Raw genomic sequence first — 20,293 nt, 5'->3', positions numbered from 1 at the left:
ACCACTGACAATCTTTAATGGATAAGATCATTGTCAGATACACTGGAAAATATACATAATTGCTTTAGTATAGTGATTTTGAGGAGAGAAATTTATAAAGCAGCTAGAAACGAACGGGGCAATTTGTAACAAAGTTAGAATTACTGTGTTCCTAAATGTAATTTCCCAATAATCACATTCAGTTAATTCTCTTCAACTGTGGAGAGCTGATGAATTTTTTTCAAATAAATATGATATATCCTTACCGGGATGCTTCTAGTTTCAGTGTATTAAAACTTTGAATTTTCACACGGTTGTCTTTTAAGAAGTGCTAACAATATTTATTTTACTTAGTTGTTAAGTTTTTTGACACTTTATTTGTGGTAGTGGTGGTGGTAATCCCAAGGCGAACAAGGATCACAGCAGAGAAATGGAGCACAAAGATAATACAGGTTGATTTGAGTCCTTCACTATAAGTTAGAGACCAGGAAAGAGACAAATAGCAAATAAAATAAACATATATAATGCTAATAGAATGTCTTGCAATCTTTCACTGACAGAATGATGTATCTGCAGTGTTCCTATTATCAGAAGGTTCTTCTCCTTTCTATGGTGTAGATGTAGGAACACAGCAAAAGTGAAGGCAGCGAAGTTCTGTAATACACTAAATGAAAGTCTGAAAGTGAAGCTCTAGTGAGATTTTTATTTTCCTCCCACTTTAGTAAGTTGAAAAAAATGGAGCTTGTGAAATAGCAGAAAGTCATCTTTCTGGGCCGCATCATGGTCTTGCTTATTTTGTGCATTGTTGACTAGAGCTTCCTTCCGCTGGAGCTGAGAGCTCTGCAGCCCGTGCATTGTGTTATAGAGAGCTCTTCCTGTTGATTGTGTTCTAATGCCCTTTGTTTATTCTGCTCAGATGTTTCTTAGAGACCTACGTGTTGGGATTTTCCCCTTTCTTTTTGGAGGCTTTCTGAATAGAATCATTCCGTGGTGATTCAGACCCGAGTAGAACAATTTATCTGTAATTTTCTGTGACAAATCTGAAACATCAAATAAGCTACAGGAACAAATAGTACTTACATCTTACAAAGTAAAAAGATGCAGTCAGTGGTATCTCTTTAGTCTACTTACGTCACATGAAAAGCCTTTCAGCCACGGCAAGTGTCATTTTGACAAAGTCTCTTAATCTGTACAGGATGTCTCAGGGACTTGGATGGACAGACTCTTTGTTTTGAACTGTAGTGAGGACTAACCTAGTGCAACCACCTTCCTTCCTTGGTAGTTCAGAGGAAGGAGCAAGTTCACGTTCTTGAACTTATGTTTGCGTTCAGGAGCATTTACTGCAGTCAAGGTTCAGTGGTAGTTAGTGCTGCTGATGATCCCACGTTTATAAAGCCCCTTTTTTTGGGAAGGCTGCAATTTGTGCGGACTATGTGTTTCTATTTGTTTTGAGGTGACAAAATTCACTAAGGCTAGTTTTGAATATAGGTAGATCAAACTCCCATGGTGTCTCTAGGAGGCAGCAATGGCTGCGACTGTTTCAAATGTCTTTCTCCTGAGTAGGTTCCCTAAGGGCTTTTAGTCTCTGTGCGTTGATGAAAGGGCTAAATGTTAGAGTTTGACTTTCATGGATGGGAGCTGAGGTAAATTTTTATGTATTTTGTGTCAAAGAAAAAGGAGCAATAAGAATTTTGTGCTACTAGGAGTGTGCCCAGGTGGTCTACTGGATTGGAAAAACAACAGTGTTGGATTAGGAAATGATTTCTTATGGATTTAGTGCAACACATTTTCTGAAGTAGAGTAATTCTTGTTTTCTGGATGCTACTGTACCTAAAACAATATGGAAGGAAAGGTGGAGGTGAACCACAGTTAGCCATGGTGGGGTTTTTTAAGATTCTGTGTGAAGCCTTAGTGCTGGATGGAGTTCTGTATTCTAGAGTCAGACCCACACCTAGGATTACTCATGGCATCAGTTCAGGGGTGTGTTTGGAGAACAGCAAAATTCGTTATGGTGGGAGGTTTGACACAATCAACATCTTTCCATGTGTATGTACATTGGGATCATGAGAGAAGCATGTCCTTAAAATAACATCTTTCATGAGAAGAGAGGGGATGTAATCAGGGCAGGAAAAAACTTGCTTGATGCTTCGATTTGCTTTGATATCTGGCCTCAAAAAAGTGGTTGACAAAAACAGACTACAGGTGAACTTGTTAGATATCGCTGATCACACTCCTGATTTCATCTTGTGGTGCCACAGGTCATTCTTTCATAGCTGCTCTCTGCTCTTTGGCTGCTGCTAATTTTTTTTTTTTTTTTTTTTTAACTGACTAAGGTTTTATTTTGTGGGTTGTGGGTTTTGGCAGCTTGGTAATATTGTTCATTTTCCCCCAGTAGGCTTGAATGCGGTGTTTGTGTTGTTTGCTGTTACAATACAGGATGTGCTATCTCCTAAGTAATGACAGCACTGTGGGGTAAGGCAGGTGTTTCCCGGAAGTCAGGAGGTGCAGGACACTAACACCGTATTTACAGGGAAAATTCTAGCTCTTAGACCGAGAGAACTGCACGTAAACTAATTACATTGCCAGAGAAATGTGTGAGGGTTCTTTCCCATTGTTAGGGTTTGGTTTCTGTCCTAATATTTGTATGTCTTCAGTCTCGTTACCTTTTACCAGCTTAGGGAAGTACTGAAGATTAACAGGAATAAAACCCATATTGATGTGTTTCAGCATGTTTAGGTATTAAGATGATGTTTCCTAATGAGCAGCACCAAGGTCAAAACCCAGTAAATTCCATCTTTTGCTTTGTTGTCTTCTGTAATATGACTTAAACCAGCCAAATCTTGCAGTGATGTAAATGTGTGTATATATATTCTACTGTGGATTTATTCCTTCTCAGTCTAAAAGCTTACTTAGCTTTGGAGAATCAAATTCCTTCCAGGATCTCTTCCATCATTCTTGTTACTTTCTTTTATTATCTCCCTTGCAGCCATGCAACCCTGGGTCAAACGTTGCTGCCTGTCGCAGTGTTTGCCAGCATTCTGTGTTCAATTTCCAAATGATTGATTTTCTTTTCTGTTATTGGCTCTGTTTCCTCCTTAAATGTATCTCATCAACTTTGTGCTTTCTCAGCAAAAAAAATATGAATGTTCCTATTTCTCAAGTTAAACTTTCTGCTTAGTTTTTTCTCAAGTAGTCAAAAACATGTTCATGATACACAATCATCTGCCTAACCTTATCTACGTCAGCTGTTCATTTTCCTTCCCCTGCAGTACCTAATATAAAGTGTCCTTTTGTATTAATGGTGTTTGCAGGTGTCTGCATGCTCTGGAATAGCTTAAAACGATCTTAGTTATGCATTGTGTTTTCTTTTCTCTCTCTAGTCACTGCTCTCTGTGTCTGATTAATCTATGTGATCAGATTTTGTGCTCATTTACTTCTTTGTAGGAATATTTTAAATTGCCTTGAACTAAGTAGGAATTATTTTTCTTTGCCAACAGAGAAGAATTCTGTAAGGTAACAAAAATAGCTTAATAAATCATGTGATGCTTGAGTGCATGACTTGCAAATGCATTTGTACTTAATTCGAACAGACTAGAATACAAGAATTTTCATAGGTAACTATAGAAACCTGGCTCTAGGGTCAGGGTTGTAAATCAAGAGGATATCCGGGACAAGTCATTTGTCAACCGGTTTAAAAACAAATCTTCAGCCCCTACCCCCAGAAAAAAAGGCAGAAAAATCCTCAATCTCTTGTTCCTGTGCTGTCTCAGCAAGTGAGTGCTTTCTTCTGAGCTTGCACTTGAACTTTTTATCCAGTGAACAGAGTAACACTTGAAATTGGCTCAAGGCATAAGTTGACACTTGGTGGTTGTTATGAAAACACCCTTTTGCATTATCAAAATATTTTCCCTCAGTACTAGATAAAATGCTAGGAAGTTGAATTTTTTACAACAGTAGTGTTTTTAATAAAAGTGTGTTTCTCCTTCTGTGCTTATCTTTTCATGATTCTTCCCTTATTATTTAAAGCTGATGTAAGATGCCTCTCTTTCTCAAACCCCGTCCCATACCACAGCTTCAAAACAATTATCCACTACATTGACAACCAGTTTGAGCGATACCTACACGATGAGAGCGGTCTGAACAGGCGCCACATCATAGACAACAGAGTCCACTGCTGCTTCTACTTCATCTCTCCTTTTGGGCATGGGTAAGAAAGAGCTCAAACTTTTAGATTTTAGGGTGTTGTACCTTCATAAAGGCTCCTAAGTCTGTTCATTACTTGAACTGGTAATTTAGCAGTAATGTTAATTGAGTTACCAACATGTCAGTTAGCCAGTGCAATTAAAACAGTCTTTGGAGATTAGTGCTCTCCTTTACTTTGTCCCCTTTGGCATCTGATATTGTTTCAAGGCAGTCAGTACTGCATTGTTTATCACTCAGACACATAAATGCCTTTAATATCCACTTCATTACATAGTGACAATTCTAATTACAACTTAAACTTTGCACAACCAAATTGATAAGATTAATGGCTTAATTTATAATGAAAATACTGCTTATGTGGACACTCGCTTAAATAATTTTTAATACGTTTGGTCTGTTATAAAACAAACAACGCACCAGCCCATGCCTATTTAAAATCTTTTTTCTTTCCTGCTTGTTGGCAGACTGAAGCCATTAGATGTCGAGTTCATGAAGGCTCTTCATGGAAAAGTCAACATTGTCCCTGTGATTGCCAAGGCTGACACCCTGACGCTGAAGGAGAGGGAGAGGCTGAAGAGAAGGGTAGGTCTAACTCTTGATCATGAGAACAGAGCAACCCATACAGCATTAAAGCAAAATGTAGTTTGTAGCAAAATGTGGTTGGAAACTTTTTAAATAAGTGCACCTGTGGTACAAACTAAAGCACTAATACAGAGACAAGTAAGCTGGGTTAATATGTGAGCAGGATGCTTTTGTGGCTCCCTTGTTATGGGAAAATGCAGGTTGTTGTGTGAGCATTTTTCCTGCTGGGTTATCTGTTCATTTGAAACACCAGGACATACTCAGAGCTGCAGTGGAGACAGTCTGTCTTTCCAGACAGTGGTACTAAAATCATTCTTTGCTTTGCAAGGTTTACTTGGCATCTTGAAATTTGTTTTTTTGACAAACCTCTCCAGGAGAGCCTAGTTTTTGCCAGATATGACATTGTGGTGAATTAAATGGAATAATGTCAATATTTGTGGTTGTACAAGTCTTTAACCTTAAATCGTATTTCCATTTTATTGCATCATCTCAGCAGTGAATGTAAATATTTAATCTGTTCTGATTTATTCTCTTTGATTGAAATTGATTTTATGCACCTTGTTAAAGGAATGGGTCGGGGGTGTGAGGTGGTCCAGTAAAATTTATGAGATCACAAGCTTTGTCAGGTTCGATTGACTCAAAACCACTACAATAATTTGTGAAGTCTAAAGGGCTTGAACCCAACAAAGCCTATGAATTTTTATAAATTTAAGGACTTAACCCTTGAGTAGTGTAGAGATAATTAGTACTTCTACATTGCAGTCTGTATTTTACATCAGAGTAAACCTTTTCATGGTAAGATATCTTTTATATTGCATTTTCATGCAGGGCATAACAGTTGTTTTGATTGTGACCCTGTGACTTCCTGTAGGCCTTTAGAATGATTATTGAATCTTTATTCCAAGGGTGTTCATGTTGGGAATATTTTTCTATTTCTTGAAGAGAGACTACAGTTTTATTTAACTGGGAAAATCATACAGATAAAATCATGCTTGCAAAGAAGCACATTAGCTGAACTCCGCCTAAAATCAGAGGATTTGTTTGGAGCTTTTTTGAGTGAGCCAGTGCCTCAGTGGCAGGTGTGGCCATGGTTCATGTGGGCACATGAAGAACTACGTTTTGACAAGGTGAGGTGCTGCTGGCATTGCTGCTGTTTTATAAAGCTCAGTGATGTAAGAAAACTTGCCCAAGAAATGGAATGAATCACTTTTAGCTGAGAAAGTTAAAAGTGGGGACGGTTGTGACTGTATGAACCTTGTCTGCAATGAGGGCAGGCATCCACTGAAGAGGGGAGGAGATCCTTGGACAGAAATGAGCAGCTTTATGGTGAACCAGGTGAAAGGAGGAAGGAAATTAAAATAAATTCATTCATTGAGACAAGAAGGACCTTTACATCTTGCTGGCAGAAATTCTGTCCAGGCTCTTGAGCTATAATTTTGTTCCTCCACAAATACTGTAAGGTAACAACAGGTGCACTGCATTCAAACTGAAAGAACTCATAGGGAAATCATAAAGCAAAAACGTGGCTGATTGTACAGGTTTTGTCGCTTTTCCTTTTCTGTTACTGTACTGACTGTGAAAGATTTTTATCTCACATTCTTTGTGGAGCTGCTACTTTTTATAAAACCTCCTGTATTCACCCTTTCAGCAGTGTACTTCAGGCTCAGTGTTCATAGTTGCTAAGTTTTTGGTTCAGCATTTGGGAGCAGAATGATGTTGAAAGATTTGAAGGAGGCATTTAAGTGGAGCATTAATTATTTTAAACTAGAATTCACTGGGAATTTAACTTTTAACTAACTAACCTTTAAAAGAGTCTGGATTTAGACATATGGACAGCACATTTATGCACTGGCTAAGTCCAACACTGAGGGAGTGGTTAGGGAGCAGGTAAACAAGTTTTCATTATTTTTATACCGCTGGCAAAGGTCACTCTGCAAACTGAGTTTATATTAAGTCAAATGTATAATGTGCTTCCAAAGCTTTGAAAATCAAAGCTACTGTATATTGTTCTAACTCAAAGCATCTTGGCCAACAGAGTCTCTAATCAAGAATAGGAATCAAAGTCCTGCTTTGCTGACGCAGCTTGAAGCCTTACTTTTTTTAGATGTTTCTGCCATTTGGCCGTCAATCTGAAGTAAAATGTTTTTGTTTTGCCGCTGTGGACTAAGCAGCAAGATTAGCTTGCGGTGCTTGCAAAGGAAACCCAGCTTGGAGTAATTCCTGTTTGGGCTTTCTGGAATTCAAAGTTATTTTTTAAAACTCTTGAGTGGGAAGAAATGCACGGCAGTTTCACAAGCTGTGCCATGCAAGGCTGCTAAGGAAACATGCTCAAAAGAATGACTTCATGCGAGGGGAACTAATATTTTGACTTTTTTTTTTAATTTCCCATGGGAAGGCTAATCTTTAGGAACACAGAATCCTCTGAGGCCAATAAAATTCAGATTTGAAGAAGCAAAATGCTGTTTCATTGTTAGGAGCATAAAATACAGTTTGTTTTTATTGCAATTCTTTTTCCTTTCAGGAAAGCACTCGGTTTAACAGCTGTAATATATTATTCTAGCACCCCTTGCTGTCTGCTTTCCCGTTATTGTTCCACTTGCATTTTATCTCAAAGATCTCAGCCAGGTTAAATGTGCTTTCTTGTTTTATGCAACTACTTAAAGGCATCGAGCTGCAGCGCTGCCCTGCCCAACCCAGCTGTGCATCTTTTTTTGTCATTTGGTGACAGTTCAGGTCTCCTTCCATTTTGCAAAACAGTAACAGCATCCATTGATTTAAATGGCATTGTGTGAATGTCTTAATTGCTTATTGGCAGCACTTACTCCCAGATTTCTTTTCTCTCTAGGAAATACTGCTCTCTGTGTGGGTGGGGGCTCGTAGCACTTTACTCAGCGTGCGTGAGCACAGGGGATGTTTATGTACCTGGCAGGAAAACACTGTCAGGGAACAGCTGTGCCTCATACACGGGCTTTCCTCTGCTAATGGTCTGGAGAATTGTTTTCTTTTAAAACACCTGTTTAATAAGCGAGTTCTGGTTGGACGATTTTCATTTCTACTGTAGCTGTCGGTTGCCATCATGACAGAGGATGGAGGAACCCAACAATACTCAGAGAAGGCTCGTTAAAGCCTCTCTATTTGAAGTCTGCTTGTTTTTCTGCTACCAAGTTAATCTCCAGTTGTATACCCAGAAATGGCATCACAAGTCCTTACATTGGCCCTTGTGAATATTTATACCATTACTTTAAAGCTCTCCCTAAATTTGCCCAAACTTTGTCTGTGCTAAGAGTTCATTCCCCAGGGCAGCTGCTTGCTTCAGGTGCTGCTGGTGGGGTTCCAGTTGCTGTTCTGGGAAGTTTTCACTGGTCCCCTTTTCTGCTAAAACATCCAAGGTCCCTTAGGAGAGATCAGTGTGGAATCTCAGCATGCTTCATGCTCTCTTTATACCACCACACTTCCTTTACTGAAAGCAACTCGTCAGTCCGCTGGATGCAGTGACAAGAGCTGACTGAAGTATGTTCAGTGGTGTGGCAGCAGAAACATTCTCTTTGGTTTTGAAAAAGGGATTGACTTGTGCCACCTCTTGAAACTGCCAGAGGCCTGGAGTTATGCTGGCTGCTCACCCCTGCAGTGATTTCATTAGCAAAAGAATGTGCCCAGGAGTACAGATACTGTATTTTTTATGTTAACCTCAGACATTAATGACAAAGAAACTGTTTAAGAACAGGGACTTTTTCTTAGTGGATTTTAAATTACTTTCTCCAGTTTTAAGTGGAAAATGAGCTTTTATCTTTTTTGGTTCAAGAGACAACAGGCACTGTCTTCTACATTTTTGAAGATATCAAATGCACAAAAATGTACTCTGTCATGGGGTGAATGGTTTTGACTCTGTAACTAATGAATTCCTACTTGTTACTTTTACTCTTTTTTCATATTAACCTCACTTTGCTTCTGTATTTGCCTTGTAAATCTTCTGGCATTTTTAAAATATTTTGTTGCTATGTTAAATACATTTATCTTTTGTGCCTTTTAAAAAGTCTTCACGCCTATGTTGTTTTGCAGTTTGGACACTGAGTCAGGCGAATATTTGTTACAGACTAGTAAATCAGTTTCACATGTTTTTAACTGAAAGCCTCTTCAATGAAATAAGAATACTATTCTTCCTTTTTTGCAAACTTTCAGGTTCTGGATGAGATTTCTGAACATGGCATTAGGATTTATCAGCTCCCCGATGCAGATTCTGATGAAGATGAGGAGTTTAAAGAACAAACAAGAGTTTTAAAGGCAAGTTTCACTCCTAGTTTATCATTTTGCTGCTGTAATTCTTTAGTCTACAACATGCCTAAAGGTATTTTACTCCTTTTACAACGTGTCAAAATCTTCAGTTTCCTTTGTATGTTGACTCTGAATTATAATCCCTTTTGTTCCAGTTTCTGCTTCACCAGAATTCCAAGTATAGCATGTCGTGACTTTCTCTTCTTCTCTCTTTTAAGTGTAAACCACTGTTCACCATGGACTATTATTTGCAGTCTGTTTTCTGACTCAAACGTTCTAACATGTGAGCAAGGAGAGAGATTGTGTGTGTGTTATGGTTGCTGTACTAATTAACATCTTGCCTTGTGTTAAAGCAGATAATCAAGGTTTTACTGAAGTAATTTCCTCTTTGTGCATGCAAAGGTGTTTGAAGAATGTGTCTGAAATTCTCTTTCTAGCTACTTCACTCTGCATCTGAAGTGTGTTTCTGTTGGCTGTTCTCCATGCATGATGTTATGTCAGATGACACATTATGCCCAAACTGTACTTGAACAGCAGTCAAGTGTTCCTAAAGCAAAGCGTCATTTCCTTCTGGGCCTCTGTTAAAACAAATGGTTCCTAACAAAGCTACAGGTGCTCCTAGGAGAGATTGCATTGCCTGGAATGGGATTCATTGCTTTTCTGATGTGAGAGAGTTTTGGTAGAGAGTGTTTGTCAGCGTTTCTTTTCCCCCCTCTCTTCCCTGTTACTTGAATTTTTGGGCCTTCTTTAAAAGCAAAATACAAAAACTAGTCAGCCAAAAATCAAAACAGTAGCTTGTTTTTTTCTGTCTCAACTAGGCTAGCATTCCCTTCGCTGTTATTGGATCCAATCAACTTATTGAGGTGAAGGGGAAAAAAATCCGAGGCCGCCTGTATCCCTGGGGAGTTGTTGAAGTTGAAAATCCAGAGCACAATGATTTCCTCAAGCTGCGCACAATGCTGGTGTGAGTAATGGTAAAATGATCCCATCTCCTGCGCTGACGTCACTGCCACAGTGACTAAAAGCCTGTAGCAGCGTTCATTCCTTCATTTAAAACCAGCCCTGATGGCAGTGCAGAGTTACATTTTAGTTCCCTGCAGCTTGTTTTCCTGCTGCACCCTCTGATCTCTGAATTCAGAAAATGTTTTCTCTATTTTTTGTTGCCAGATATATGTGATAGCTTTATGCTTTATGAGAACTGATCTGATGGCCGTACATACCAACTGAAGCTTTGTTATAGTGCAGTTGGTGGGGCAGAGAGGCTTTTAAAATACTCTTCAGAGTGAAGAATATTCCAAAGGCAAAGTGCACTTTTCTTGGCAGTATGGGAAATCCTTTGTTAAATATGATACCCCACCCCGTTATGATTTTAGCCGATACGGATATTCTGCCTGCGTAAATGGTTTTCGGTGATTATTTTCAAAACCGATGTTTTGCTATTGTTGGAAATGAATTCCATTGTGTCATTCCAATTTCAGCCTGCACCGGGCAGGGATTGCCCTCTGCTGGGCATTGGGAGCAAGCGGGTTTTCCTTTTTTTTCTTGGCAATTGGAAATTGTTGAGCAATGTCAGCTGTTGTGTGAGCTGAGCAGCTCCACCTAGTTCCCAGTTACAAATTATATTTGACAGCACTTAAGAGTAATAAAATACCTTTGGAATTAAAGTTTCTTTCTGAGTAACTGTCTTTGCAAGGTTCTTAACACTGCAAACCTGGTATAAGCAACTAGTCTGAAGTAATTAATGACCAAGAGGAGGACAGCATATTTAGGGTCTTTGAATAATATTGGTGGGGCACTTAGGAATGAATTAAAGATCAATGAACTTGAAAGCAGGGTTCTGGCTGGCTTGGTCTGTAAGGATTTACTTTTCTGGTAAATACATCCATTAGATAAAACAGAAACAGAAGATTAAAGGCTGTTTTTCTTTGCTTTGCTGAGAATGAGAGTGTTCAACAGCCCTTTGCATGTTCTAGGACACACATGCAGGACCTGCAGGAGGTGACCCAAGACTTGCACTACGAGAATTTCCGTTCCGAGAGGCTAAAACGCACTGGCAAGTGAGTGTGTGCTGCCCTGGGCTCTGCTGCTCCTCACTGCCCACTGACAGGGCACTGCTCTTCCTCCTAACTAATCCCACCTGTAAACAATTATTTCTGCTGAGATTGCAATCTGTGGAAGTCTGACATTTGTATGAAATGCTCTTCTTGAAGAGGAATAATATTGGCAAAGTGCTGTGCTTATAAATGGCTTAAATTCCTTTTCTCTATGCTTTTAATTGGAATGTGCAGGAAGAAGGTGCCTGCAGGCAAGATAGGTTTTATGTAATGATGTCTGCTATCATATCAATGAACACTAGTGGGCAAATTTAAATAGGCCCCAGTCTGTCTGCTTGGGGAGGTATTGCTTCTCTTGCTCCTTCATATGTAGCCGAAGAGAGAAGTTTAGACCAAACAATCTTTTCTGATATTATTTTTAATTTTAATTCTTGGCAACATTGTCCTTGGCAACTTAATGGAAAAAAATCCGCATCTACCTTTGCTCCATCTTTTGGGATAGCATCTTATTCTTGTCCACATTCCACTTGTTCTTCAAGTATTCAGCAAAGCATTTTGATGTTAAAGAGGAAAGGAAATAGCCTACACGGCTTTTTAGTGGTTGATTTTTGTACCATGGATAGATAGCAAAGGAAATCTCGTCATTAGAGTAAATTGCAAAAAAATCCATATAGCAGTAAAGAAATCAAATTTTAAGAAATGGAGAGTGAATAGCAGGAATCTGTGAGGTAAAGATGGCCTTTTGCAAAAAGGAAGCATTTTAAAAATGTCCTCATTTCCCCTGTATGGAAGAACATAGACTTTGAAGATGTTATAATAATTGAAATATGAGTCTTGAATCTGTTCTTGGAGATTTTTACTTCTGTATTTTATGCTGTCAATGTGTCCTTTTCTTGGATAGGCCTGTTGAAGAGGAAGTGGTGGACAAGGATAGAATCCTCCAGCAGAAAGAGGCTGAGGTAAGAGGAACTTTCTGAAACTTCTTTAATATAACATGCTGTGTTCCAGATTCAGTTTTCTGCATCAGCTGCTGCCTGTGGCAGGTAGGATTGGAGGTGAGCTTCATGACAGACCTAACCTGAGCATGCAAGTTGGGTGTAGGCAGAATGTTTATCACTTCCTCTTTGGGTGCTAATTTCCCATAAGGATATTTGCTATTTTAACTATTGGAATCAATTTATGTTTGTCAGCTACACGTGCTGCATGCTGTGCTGGGATATAGTGACAGTCTCATGTCACTTCACTGTGCTCACTGAGAACACATTAACTGTAAATTTATTCTTATGTCTTGTGGCTATGGAGTAGAAATAGGCTCTTGAGTCTTAAAAATCCCATAATATAATTAATATGCATGTTTTTTCATCTTAACCTTGACGTAAATCATAGTGTTTTTGCTGTGCCTGTCAGTTTATGGATTTGGTGTTTAGTTATTGCTAGGTCTTTTAGCTTGGTATTTTTATGTTGAAGTTGTAAAGACTCAGAAATTTTTAGCCTGGTATTTAAATTCTAGCAATATGCTGCCAGTGCTTATACTACTTGCAGTGTGAAAACTGAAGACTTGCTGCCAGTTGTAAGATAGTGGGGTTTTTTTTTCTCTTTATCTTTCTTTTATCCAATTCAGCTTGAATCCACGTCCATAACTGCAGGAAAGCATGACTGGAAAGATCATTTCACATGTGCTGTGATTTGGAATAAAAGTAAAAAAACTATGAGCAGTTTTGTGTGTTTCTGAGGTGGAAGATTGACTCCCATACATGGAAATTTTTGAAATTTACTTTGGTCTGTGCATTTCCTTTTTCCCTTATAGCATCCATATTTAAAAATAACTACCCCTGGTTAGCTATTGGCTAACTCCAGCATGTTGATATAAATAGCAAAAAAATTTCCTAAAAGGAAACGCAGAAGCAGGTGATTACCACCATAATTAGTACTTAATATTATGAATTACTGAATATTGAGTGAGCTGTGTATTTATCACTCTATAACTGCATTTCAGCAGCATAAGCACACTTGATGGCTTTGCACATACGAGAGTGGAACTTTTGCAAGTGTTCTGTACACAAATTAACTGCCTCCCATTTACTGGGGCATGTGCAAAGCAGCAGGAGCCCATCAGCTGATAGCCAGCAGTGCTTCAAAAGAGTCAAGAGCATTTTTTGAAAACATTTTTTTTTCTTTTTTTTCTGTTTTTCCTTAATGATTCCAAGCCGATAAGTAGACTTAAAGAATTTAAGTGGTAACTGTTTCTCCTGGTATTTGAACTATGTGAGTTGTACATGCCTAATAGTTAAGTAGAATCTTGGGTATCCTTGTAGAACTATTTGTTTTAAGACTTATGTCTGAAAAAAGTCTCCTATAAATATTTTCCCTGGAAACTGTTGATATGACAGGCACTATATATACACACACACATATATATATATGTATTCTATTTATGCATTGACATAGAATGATCAAAATAGACCAGTATATAAATGTGTCTTTTATATAACATGGCTAAAGGGATGAAATTTAGAATTTCTCAGGGGACAGTCTTTGAAAGTTTCCTCTGGGGCTAATCATCTCTGAATAATTGCTGCTGAAGTTGCGTGGGATTAGGTTAGAACTTGAAAAAACAAATACATTTTTAACTTCTGCAGTCTATTGTTCCAAAGAGATCAAGAGGCTTTGCTGAATCTTCTGTAGATAAGCTGGTATGAAGTCTCTTCATCTCCAAATCATCCCTAAGGTTCAGACTGGGAAAAATCTGTGGAGGAAAGAGGCACAGAGGAAATGGGCTTGCATTCCATGGCCTTCACAGAGAAAACAAATATCCATTTCCCCTCCTGTTCTGCATTCCCATCAGTAACGGTGCTTGATGTTCTATTTACAGTTTTGTGAGGTTTATATAACCTTGGAAGGAATGAATGCTTGAACTGGTGCCAGGATCGTCTTTATCGAGGCATCACTTTTGCTAAATGGTCTTTTATTATGCCAAAGGATGTGGTCCCCAGTTCAGCCAGTTTGGAATAGCTAATCTGTCATTTTGGATTTATTGCTTAGTCTGGTGGTGCTTTTGCTCATTTGCAAGTGATGACCTCTTTTTTAGAGCTGGAAAATGAAAATAAGCATAAAGACAGTCCTGTTTCTTACTGTAAATATGATGCAGAACAGGTTATTTGGATGTTGTAGAGTAAGTGGACACAAATTTAACATTTCTAGTTTTTTGCCATATTTTTCCCTGCTCTGAAAATGTCTTGTTAATAAAAACCTTTCAAGGTTTTGAGAGGTGGTACTTCCAGAAAAAATGTTAGGGCTGTGATTGCATGAAAACAGCAAGGAATAAACACCTCTGGGTTCCTTTAGTGAGCTACCCTGAGACTTTGGGCAAATCTCTCCATGCTGCTGTTTTCAGTGGAGCTGGTCAGCAGTGGGCTGTGTATAGCAGAGTGAACACAATGTTGAAATTGTTTTCTCTCTGTCCTTCCACTTGCTGAATGTGTGTAAGCCTTTGGCAGATGAGAAGAGGAGCCCTGGGTTGGTGTGGGGGGCAGGAGGGGGAGCAGCAGCGGGGAGCGAGGACGGCGCCGGTGTGTGCAGGTACCTGCCTGCTGCTGCTGGGGTTTGGGAAAGCGCTGTCTTGAAGGAGAGGGGGCAAACTTTTGTGGGAAAGGATCAGCGTGACTGCAGTGAAGACCTGCAGACCTGAGGGAAGTAAAAACAGGTCTGATGTTTAATTTATTTTGTGGGATGTTACTGCCCAGTGCAGCGGGCAGAATGCTTCAGCCTTGCCCTGTGAAGTGTGCGGTCTTAGTCCTGGAGAACTTCCTGAGAAGAAAAAACCCAATGAGCAATGGGAATCCTAGAGGAATTATAATGAAAAAGCTTTTTTTAATATTTTTTTTTCTTTCTGAATAATTGCTTTTTTGTTGGTCGTTTTCAGCTGTTTTTTGAAGGAACAGCACATGCTGCTCATGTACTGCAATGGCTGTGGCCAGAGTGATTTCTCCTCCTATGAAAGACATTTATCTTAATGGTAGCCCCATTTCCAAATTATCAGGAATATTTTTCTTGTCTTCAGTTAACAAAATTACTCTTCTTTGGTATTAGAAGTATTTTCAATCAAAAGAGCTCTTATGGGAACATTCAGTAGAAAATCCATTCTGCAGTTTTCCATCTTCACCTATTCTTGCAGCCTCTTCACTTATGCCTTTCTTATGTAGAAGCATGGGCAGAAATAATCAGACTTTGTAGAGGGAAAACATATCAGTGGGAAGTAAATATTGTTTGTTTCTTAGTATTTCTCCTGTGATACGTGCGTGTAGTTCACAGAAGCCCTTCAGGTTGTTTAAACAGGAGCAGTGTCTGTTGGTATTTGCTGAGATTCTGTAGGGACAGCAGAGCTGTGTGTCTGTGGTTTCTGTTAGGGCGTGGAAGCTGTTAATGAGATGTATGGTTCACTTCTAACTCTGTAACCTTAGCTCTCATTTTAAATGTTTGTTTCCTTTCTGGTCTGTTGCAGTAGTTACATGATCGTTTGAACTAAATTGTAGACCTGACATAAGTAAACTAAGGGGCATTTACACCAAGGTTACGTTTATTCTTTTGCCTTTTGTTATCTGAGAACTCACAGGAATTATTTGTTTTAACAGATTTCCAAACATTGTTTCCTAGCTTCCTTTTCACCATGTGCATTGGCCCTATGCTGTCATGTTGTAGCATCCGTTCTTTAGGGGATGAGCACAAATATATCAATGCTGATCTTGCAAGTGAGAGGACTCGCTGCTGAGAAAGATCGGAGTCGTTTTGTGCCCTTGATGCTTGCGGTCCCCAACAGCAAAGGGAACACAGGTGTTGACATGACACCAATTTCAGTCTTTGGAATGAATCTTTTACATTCTCCTTTATTAAGAGCAGAGGGGTTTTCTGTCTATTCAGTAGGTCCACTAAGGTGAACATTGAGCTGGTTTTGGTTTGTGGAGTAGTGTGGAGGAACAGCTCTTGTGTCCTGTGCCCTGCTCCAAGAGGAATTGTTGAAGAGACTGGCATGGTTACCACTTGAGCACAATACAGCTTGAGTCTCTTTTTTTAAACTTTACAACAATTTTTAGGTTTATTTTCACAGGCCTTGTTCCTGGAAGTTTTTCTACTGAATTATTCTAAAATAGCTTCAGAAACTTGCCATTCCTTGCCTAATGGAAAAGTCTAGAGGCTTCACCAGTAGGTCTCAAAAACACCACATGAGGATGGAAAAGGAAAATCTAGATTCTTAATGTTGGAGCAGAGTAGTTTTCCTGGGGTTTTTTATGCTGCCTTATATTTGTGTCATATGCAGCATCTGATTTATTTTGTGCTATGGGCATATTTTTATCAGTCAAAGTTTAAAAAATGCAATTCTCAGTGCTGTATTTAAGTCTTAAAATATGATGTTGGCTATTAGCAGAATTCTGTATTTGAGCAATCACCATAATACGTGTGCAGCAGTATCTCCTGTGATTACTGAATGGTTTCTATTTTGGGAATGTTTCATGGCTCAGCTTGGAGTGCTCTTGGGAAAGCTCAAGTAGGAGAGTTTCCAAAAAGCTAGTTTTATTCCGATGGTAAATCTGCAGCGAGGCAGTTCAAAAGACCAGGTGTCTTACATTTTTACAAGTTGATCTTTGAAGCTTTTCTTTTTTCTTGTCTCATGAAATCAATGCAGCGCTCATTTTGAGAACTTTCTGCTTTCTTCTTCCTCCTTCCTGCAACGTTATGCCATCTTCTTGATCAGAAGCTTTTTAAGTACTTAGCAGAAAGATGTGGATGAGTTTATAATAATCCCCACAGATTTAGCTGTATCTCGTGCTGCTCCTGTGCGAATCTCCTTTTGTCAGAGGGCATCTCTGCAGCAGTCACAGGAGCCTGAATTAGCCTCTGCTGAACCCTGTGCTGCGGCAGCAAGAGGATAAGTACATAAGCCAGCGAGTTTTAGGCGAGCTCTGGTACTGCTGCCTGTGCTGCAAGCTTTTTTACTCTTTAGTTAATCTCACGTTTCTTACTCTTTCCTAAATCTGTATCTGAGAGCAGGCAAGAAAAAGTGATGTAGGCACCTGCAGTTAGTTTCTCTTGTTCTGTGATGTTTTTTCAGTTTGATGGGGTTTTTTAAACAAAACAAAACCACAGCTCAACACCACATGCATGGATTCAAGCATTTGTCTCAGGTTCTTTTGAACCTGGTGGAGTAATGAGTATCACCATGGTTAATGTGGTTGACTGGATGAAAATAAGAGTATAATTGTTTAGACAGAGTGGTTTTTCAGTTAGTTTCCCCCTTGAAAATAAAAGAAAAAGCAGTTCTCTACATAATTTAAGAAAAAAAAAAAAAGAGAACTTGCTATACAAGCCTCAGATTTTTACATGATCTCTGGTTTGAGGTGTATAACTCATAGGTTATACAGTGTGCATGGAAATAGCAGCCCATTTCCTTCCCACTTTGTAAAATGGGGCTCTTGTAGTTCTGTATGTGGAGATTCCCCACCTGCATTTGGAAGGAAGTACCCAGTCATTTGTAAAGCAAATTAGAGGTATTTGCATATATACTTTGAAAATCCGTATTAGTGTTCTTTCTTTTGTCTCAGGAACATTTGTTCCAATTTTTTTTTTTTTAAGCAACAAAGCATTATATGAAAGTGGCCTTTTATGAGATAGAAACTAATTTTTAAGTGTTATAAGAAAATGCCTTAAGAAAACAGTTACTTCCAGGAAAAGTAATTGTTTAGATGTAAAAAATATTGGTGCTTAATATGTTTAGTCTGGCTTTCCAAATTTCATAAACATCTTTCTATTTCTCTTTTGAAATAGTTTTTAAATCTTGTTTTCATGTTTGGCTGTTACTGCTGCTAAAAAATTGCAGAGTTCTCTGATGGTCACAGGATGGGTGTTCCTACATGATCTTAAGCTTTGAGCACCTGCATGAGAACAAAGCTCCTTCAGCTCACTCAGGTGTAGCTCTGTGCACACCTAAAGGACATGCTTTCCTTATGATGGGTTAAATGTTGTTTCGCAGGTCTGCAAGCATAGCTGGCTTCAAAGGATTTAGATTCTATTGCTTAATTTTCATTATAAGTATTTTTATGAATCTTTTGTGAAAGTTAGAGATACTGACCTGAAGAGTGTGAGATGGAGAAAACCCAAGTATTTAGTTATGTGAATTATTGAACATTTCCAGTTTGTGGGCGGGAAAATAGGATCTGTGTTTTACCATGGGAAAAAGAACATTCTAAGGTTTCCTGGAGTTTTGGGCTTCTCTTGAAGTTGTTGTAAACACTTGGGTGTCTCTCTTCCAGCTGCGCCGCATGCAGGAGATGATTGCCCAGATGCAGGCCCAGATGAGGATGAAGCCTGGTGATGATTAAGGTGCTCAACATCTGGATCAGGTATTGCTTTTCCGACTTGCTTTCACCTCGTACATAAGATTTTGGCAATGATTATTGTTAATTTTGCACTTTGGGCTTGCATTTACTATACCTAACAGGAAAGAAAAGTGGTGTCATGAGTAGACTAGAAAAGACAGATGCCGGTGTTACCTTCCAGCTCTTTATAAAACCCTGTAAATCCTTCTCTTCAGTGCCTTACTTTTGGATCATCAGGCTTTGCTTCTGTTAGCACAAGCTGCTCAGAAAGTTAATTGGATATGTAAATAAACATATTAGTTAGAGTGTTTTGGGGTATGTAGGCCGCTGAGTTTTTAGCAGTTTTCTCAAAGAGCCAGAATTTTGGTCAGGGGTACTGAATACAGACTCCCCTGATGATATCTGTGATGTATTAGGGGAGATCAGAGTGAGCGAAGAAAAAAAGTCCTGTAGCACATGCTCATCCTTTCTTCTGGTAGAATCTTTCTTTTAAATGCAAGAACAAAAAATGGAAGGATATGAGGAGTCTTGTTGCTTAATACTTCAGTTTAATACTCTAGTTGTGATTGCTGGTCTTGTGGAATGTAAAGCTTGAATAAAATGGATTATATTATCCCTTATGACCTTGTGTCAGCTGCCAACATTCCAAGCCTAAAATAAGGAGATTTTTTGTTGCCTTTATTTGAACCTTCAGCCTTCCTGTTTACATAAAAAGAAGAAAAAAATAATTAAGAAATAAACTTATTCACTGGATTCTCACTTAAGCAGAAGTTGATGGTTTTAGTGGTATGTGCACTGTTATCTTTGAGTGAAGTATTTTAGGGGAAATAAGTAATTCAGTTCCAGGTTTCTTACTGTCACAGTTTCAACCGTTGCAGATAGAGGAGTCTTCACATCATGCCTTCCAGCTTCCATACTAAGATATGCTTTCCCAGAGTTGGAAATCTGAACTGAAATGAGAATTATCTGAGGATAATTCTGAGGCTGCCCACACGGTGTGTGTGATAGCAGTGTCTGACAGAAAGCTCTCATTCCCTGGCCAGGAGCTGCTCGTTTTGCAGCCTGTTCAGTATTGTTAAATACTAGAGTCTGAATTCAAGGTTCCAAGTTTTCACTGTGCCTTTGTTGTGATGTGGCCAAATGCTTACCGCTTGTGGAAATGGTTATTTGATGTAGGAAAGCTTTTTCAGTGTAAATGACTGGTTTTTGCTAAGGAGCTCTGTTCTTTGTCGGAGTTAGAAATCATGTTTAATCACATGACACCTTCAAACATACTCAATAAGAAAAAAACACCATAAATGTACCCTTGTCCACAGCTGTTGTTGGCAGAGCAGAGGATGGCAAGGGGTACAAATATATTCAGAGTTCTTTCCTCAGTTCCTAGATGCTGGCTTTGCTGTGAAATGAGTATCTGAGGGCTGATGGGATGTAGTATTCCCATTAATGGTTAGGCAGAAATGGCCCCAGATCCCCTGTGTTTCACAGCTTCTGGCAGTACTGGATATGGTCTTTATAAAAAGGAACTGGAGCATGGTTTGTCCCAGGCTGAATTTGCAGCCATGGCTACGTAAGTAAACAGAGGTCTGAGCATGCTCATGTCTGTCCAAGGAAACGTTCTCTAGATACCTCACACTGCTCATCTGGAGCACAGCTTGGACCACTCTGCATGTTAAACAGGAGACTTTGCAGATTTAACTGAGTGTTCCCATGATCTTGTTGTGATTTGAACTAAATCAGGAGGTCAAGTTAATTGGGCTGAAATACTGAGTGTGGATGGTTTTGAGAAGGATTTGAATGAGATCCTCGTCCATGGAGGTCCTGCTGTTACTTTGG

The 20,293-nt window shown here is 39.1% G+C and overlaps 1 protein-coding gene across 4 annotated transcripts in view; it reads left to right on the top strand.

The window, feature by feature from the left end:
- The window catches only part of LOC120760353 (septin-2), a 35,139-nt gene that overhangs the window by 9,317 nt on the left and 5,529 nt on the right, over window positions 1–20,293 (top strand). For all 4 annotated transcript variants that reach the window (XM_040080455.2, XM_040080453.2, XM_040080454.2 and 1 more), the window contains exons 6-12: window positions 4,052–4,186; window positions 4,647–4,764; window positions 8,944–9,045; window positions 9,855–10,000; window positions 11,010–11,093; window positions 11,992–12,049; window positions 18,395–18,484. In XM_040080455.2, coding sequence (XP_039936389.1) covers window positions 4,052–4,186; window positions 4,647–4,764; window positions 8,944–9,045; window positions 9,855–10,000; window positions 11,010–11,093; window positions 11,992–12,049; window positions 18,395–18,463 — 712 coding nt within the window. In that variant the 3' untranslated portion in view covers window positions 18,464–18,484. The remainder of the gene's footprint in view (window positions 1–4,051; window positions 4,187–4,646; window positions 4,765–8,943; window positions 9,046–9,854; window positions 10,001–11,009; window positions 11,094–11,991; window positions 12,050–18,394; window positions 18,485–20,293) is intronic.

The sequence above is a fragment of the Hirundo rustica genome, chromosome 17, assembly GCF_015227805.2.
Source record: "Hirundo rustica isolate bHirRus1 chromosome 17, bHirRus1.pri.v3, whole genome shotgun sequence".
NCBI classification, from domain to species: domain Eukaryota; kingdom Metazoa; phylum Chordata; class Aves; order Passeriformes; family Hirundinidae; genus Hirundo; species Hirundo rustica.
The sequence above is the reverse complement of the archived record's forward strand: the minus strand, read 5'-3'. Positions and strand labels throughout refer to the sequence as shown.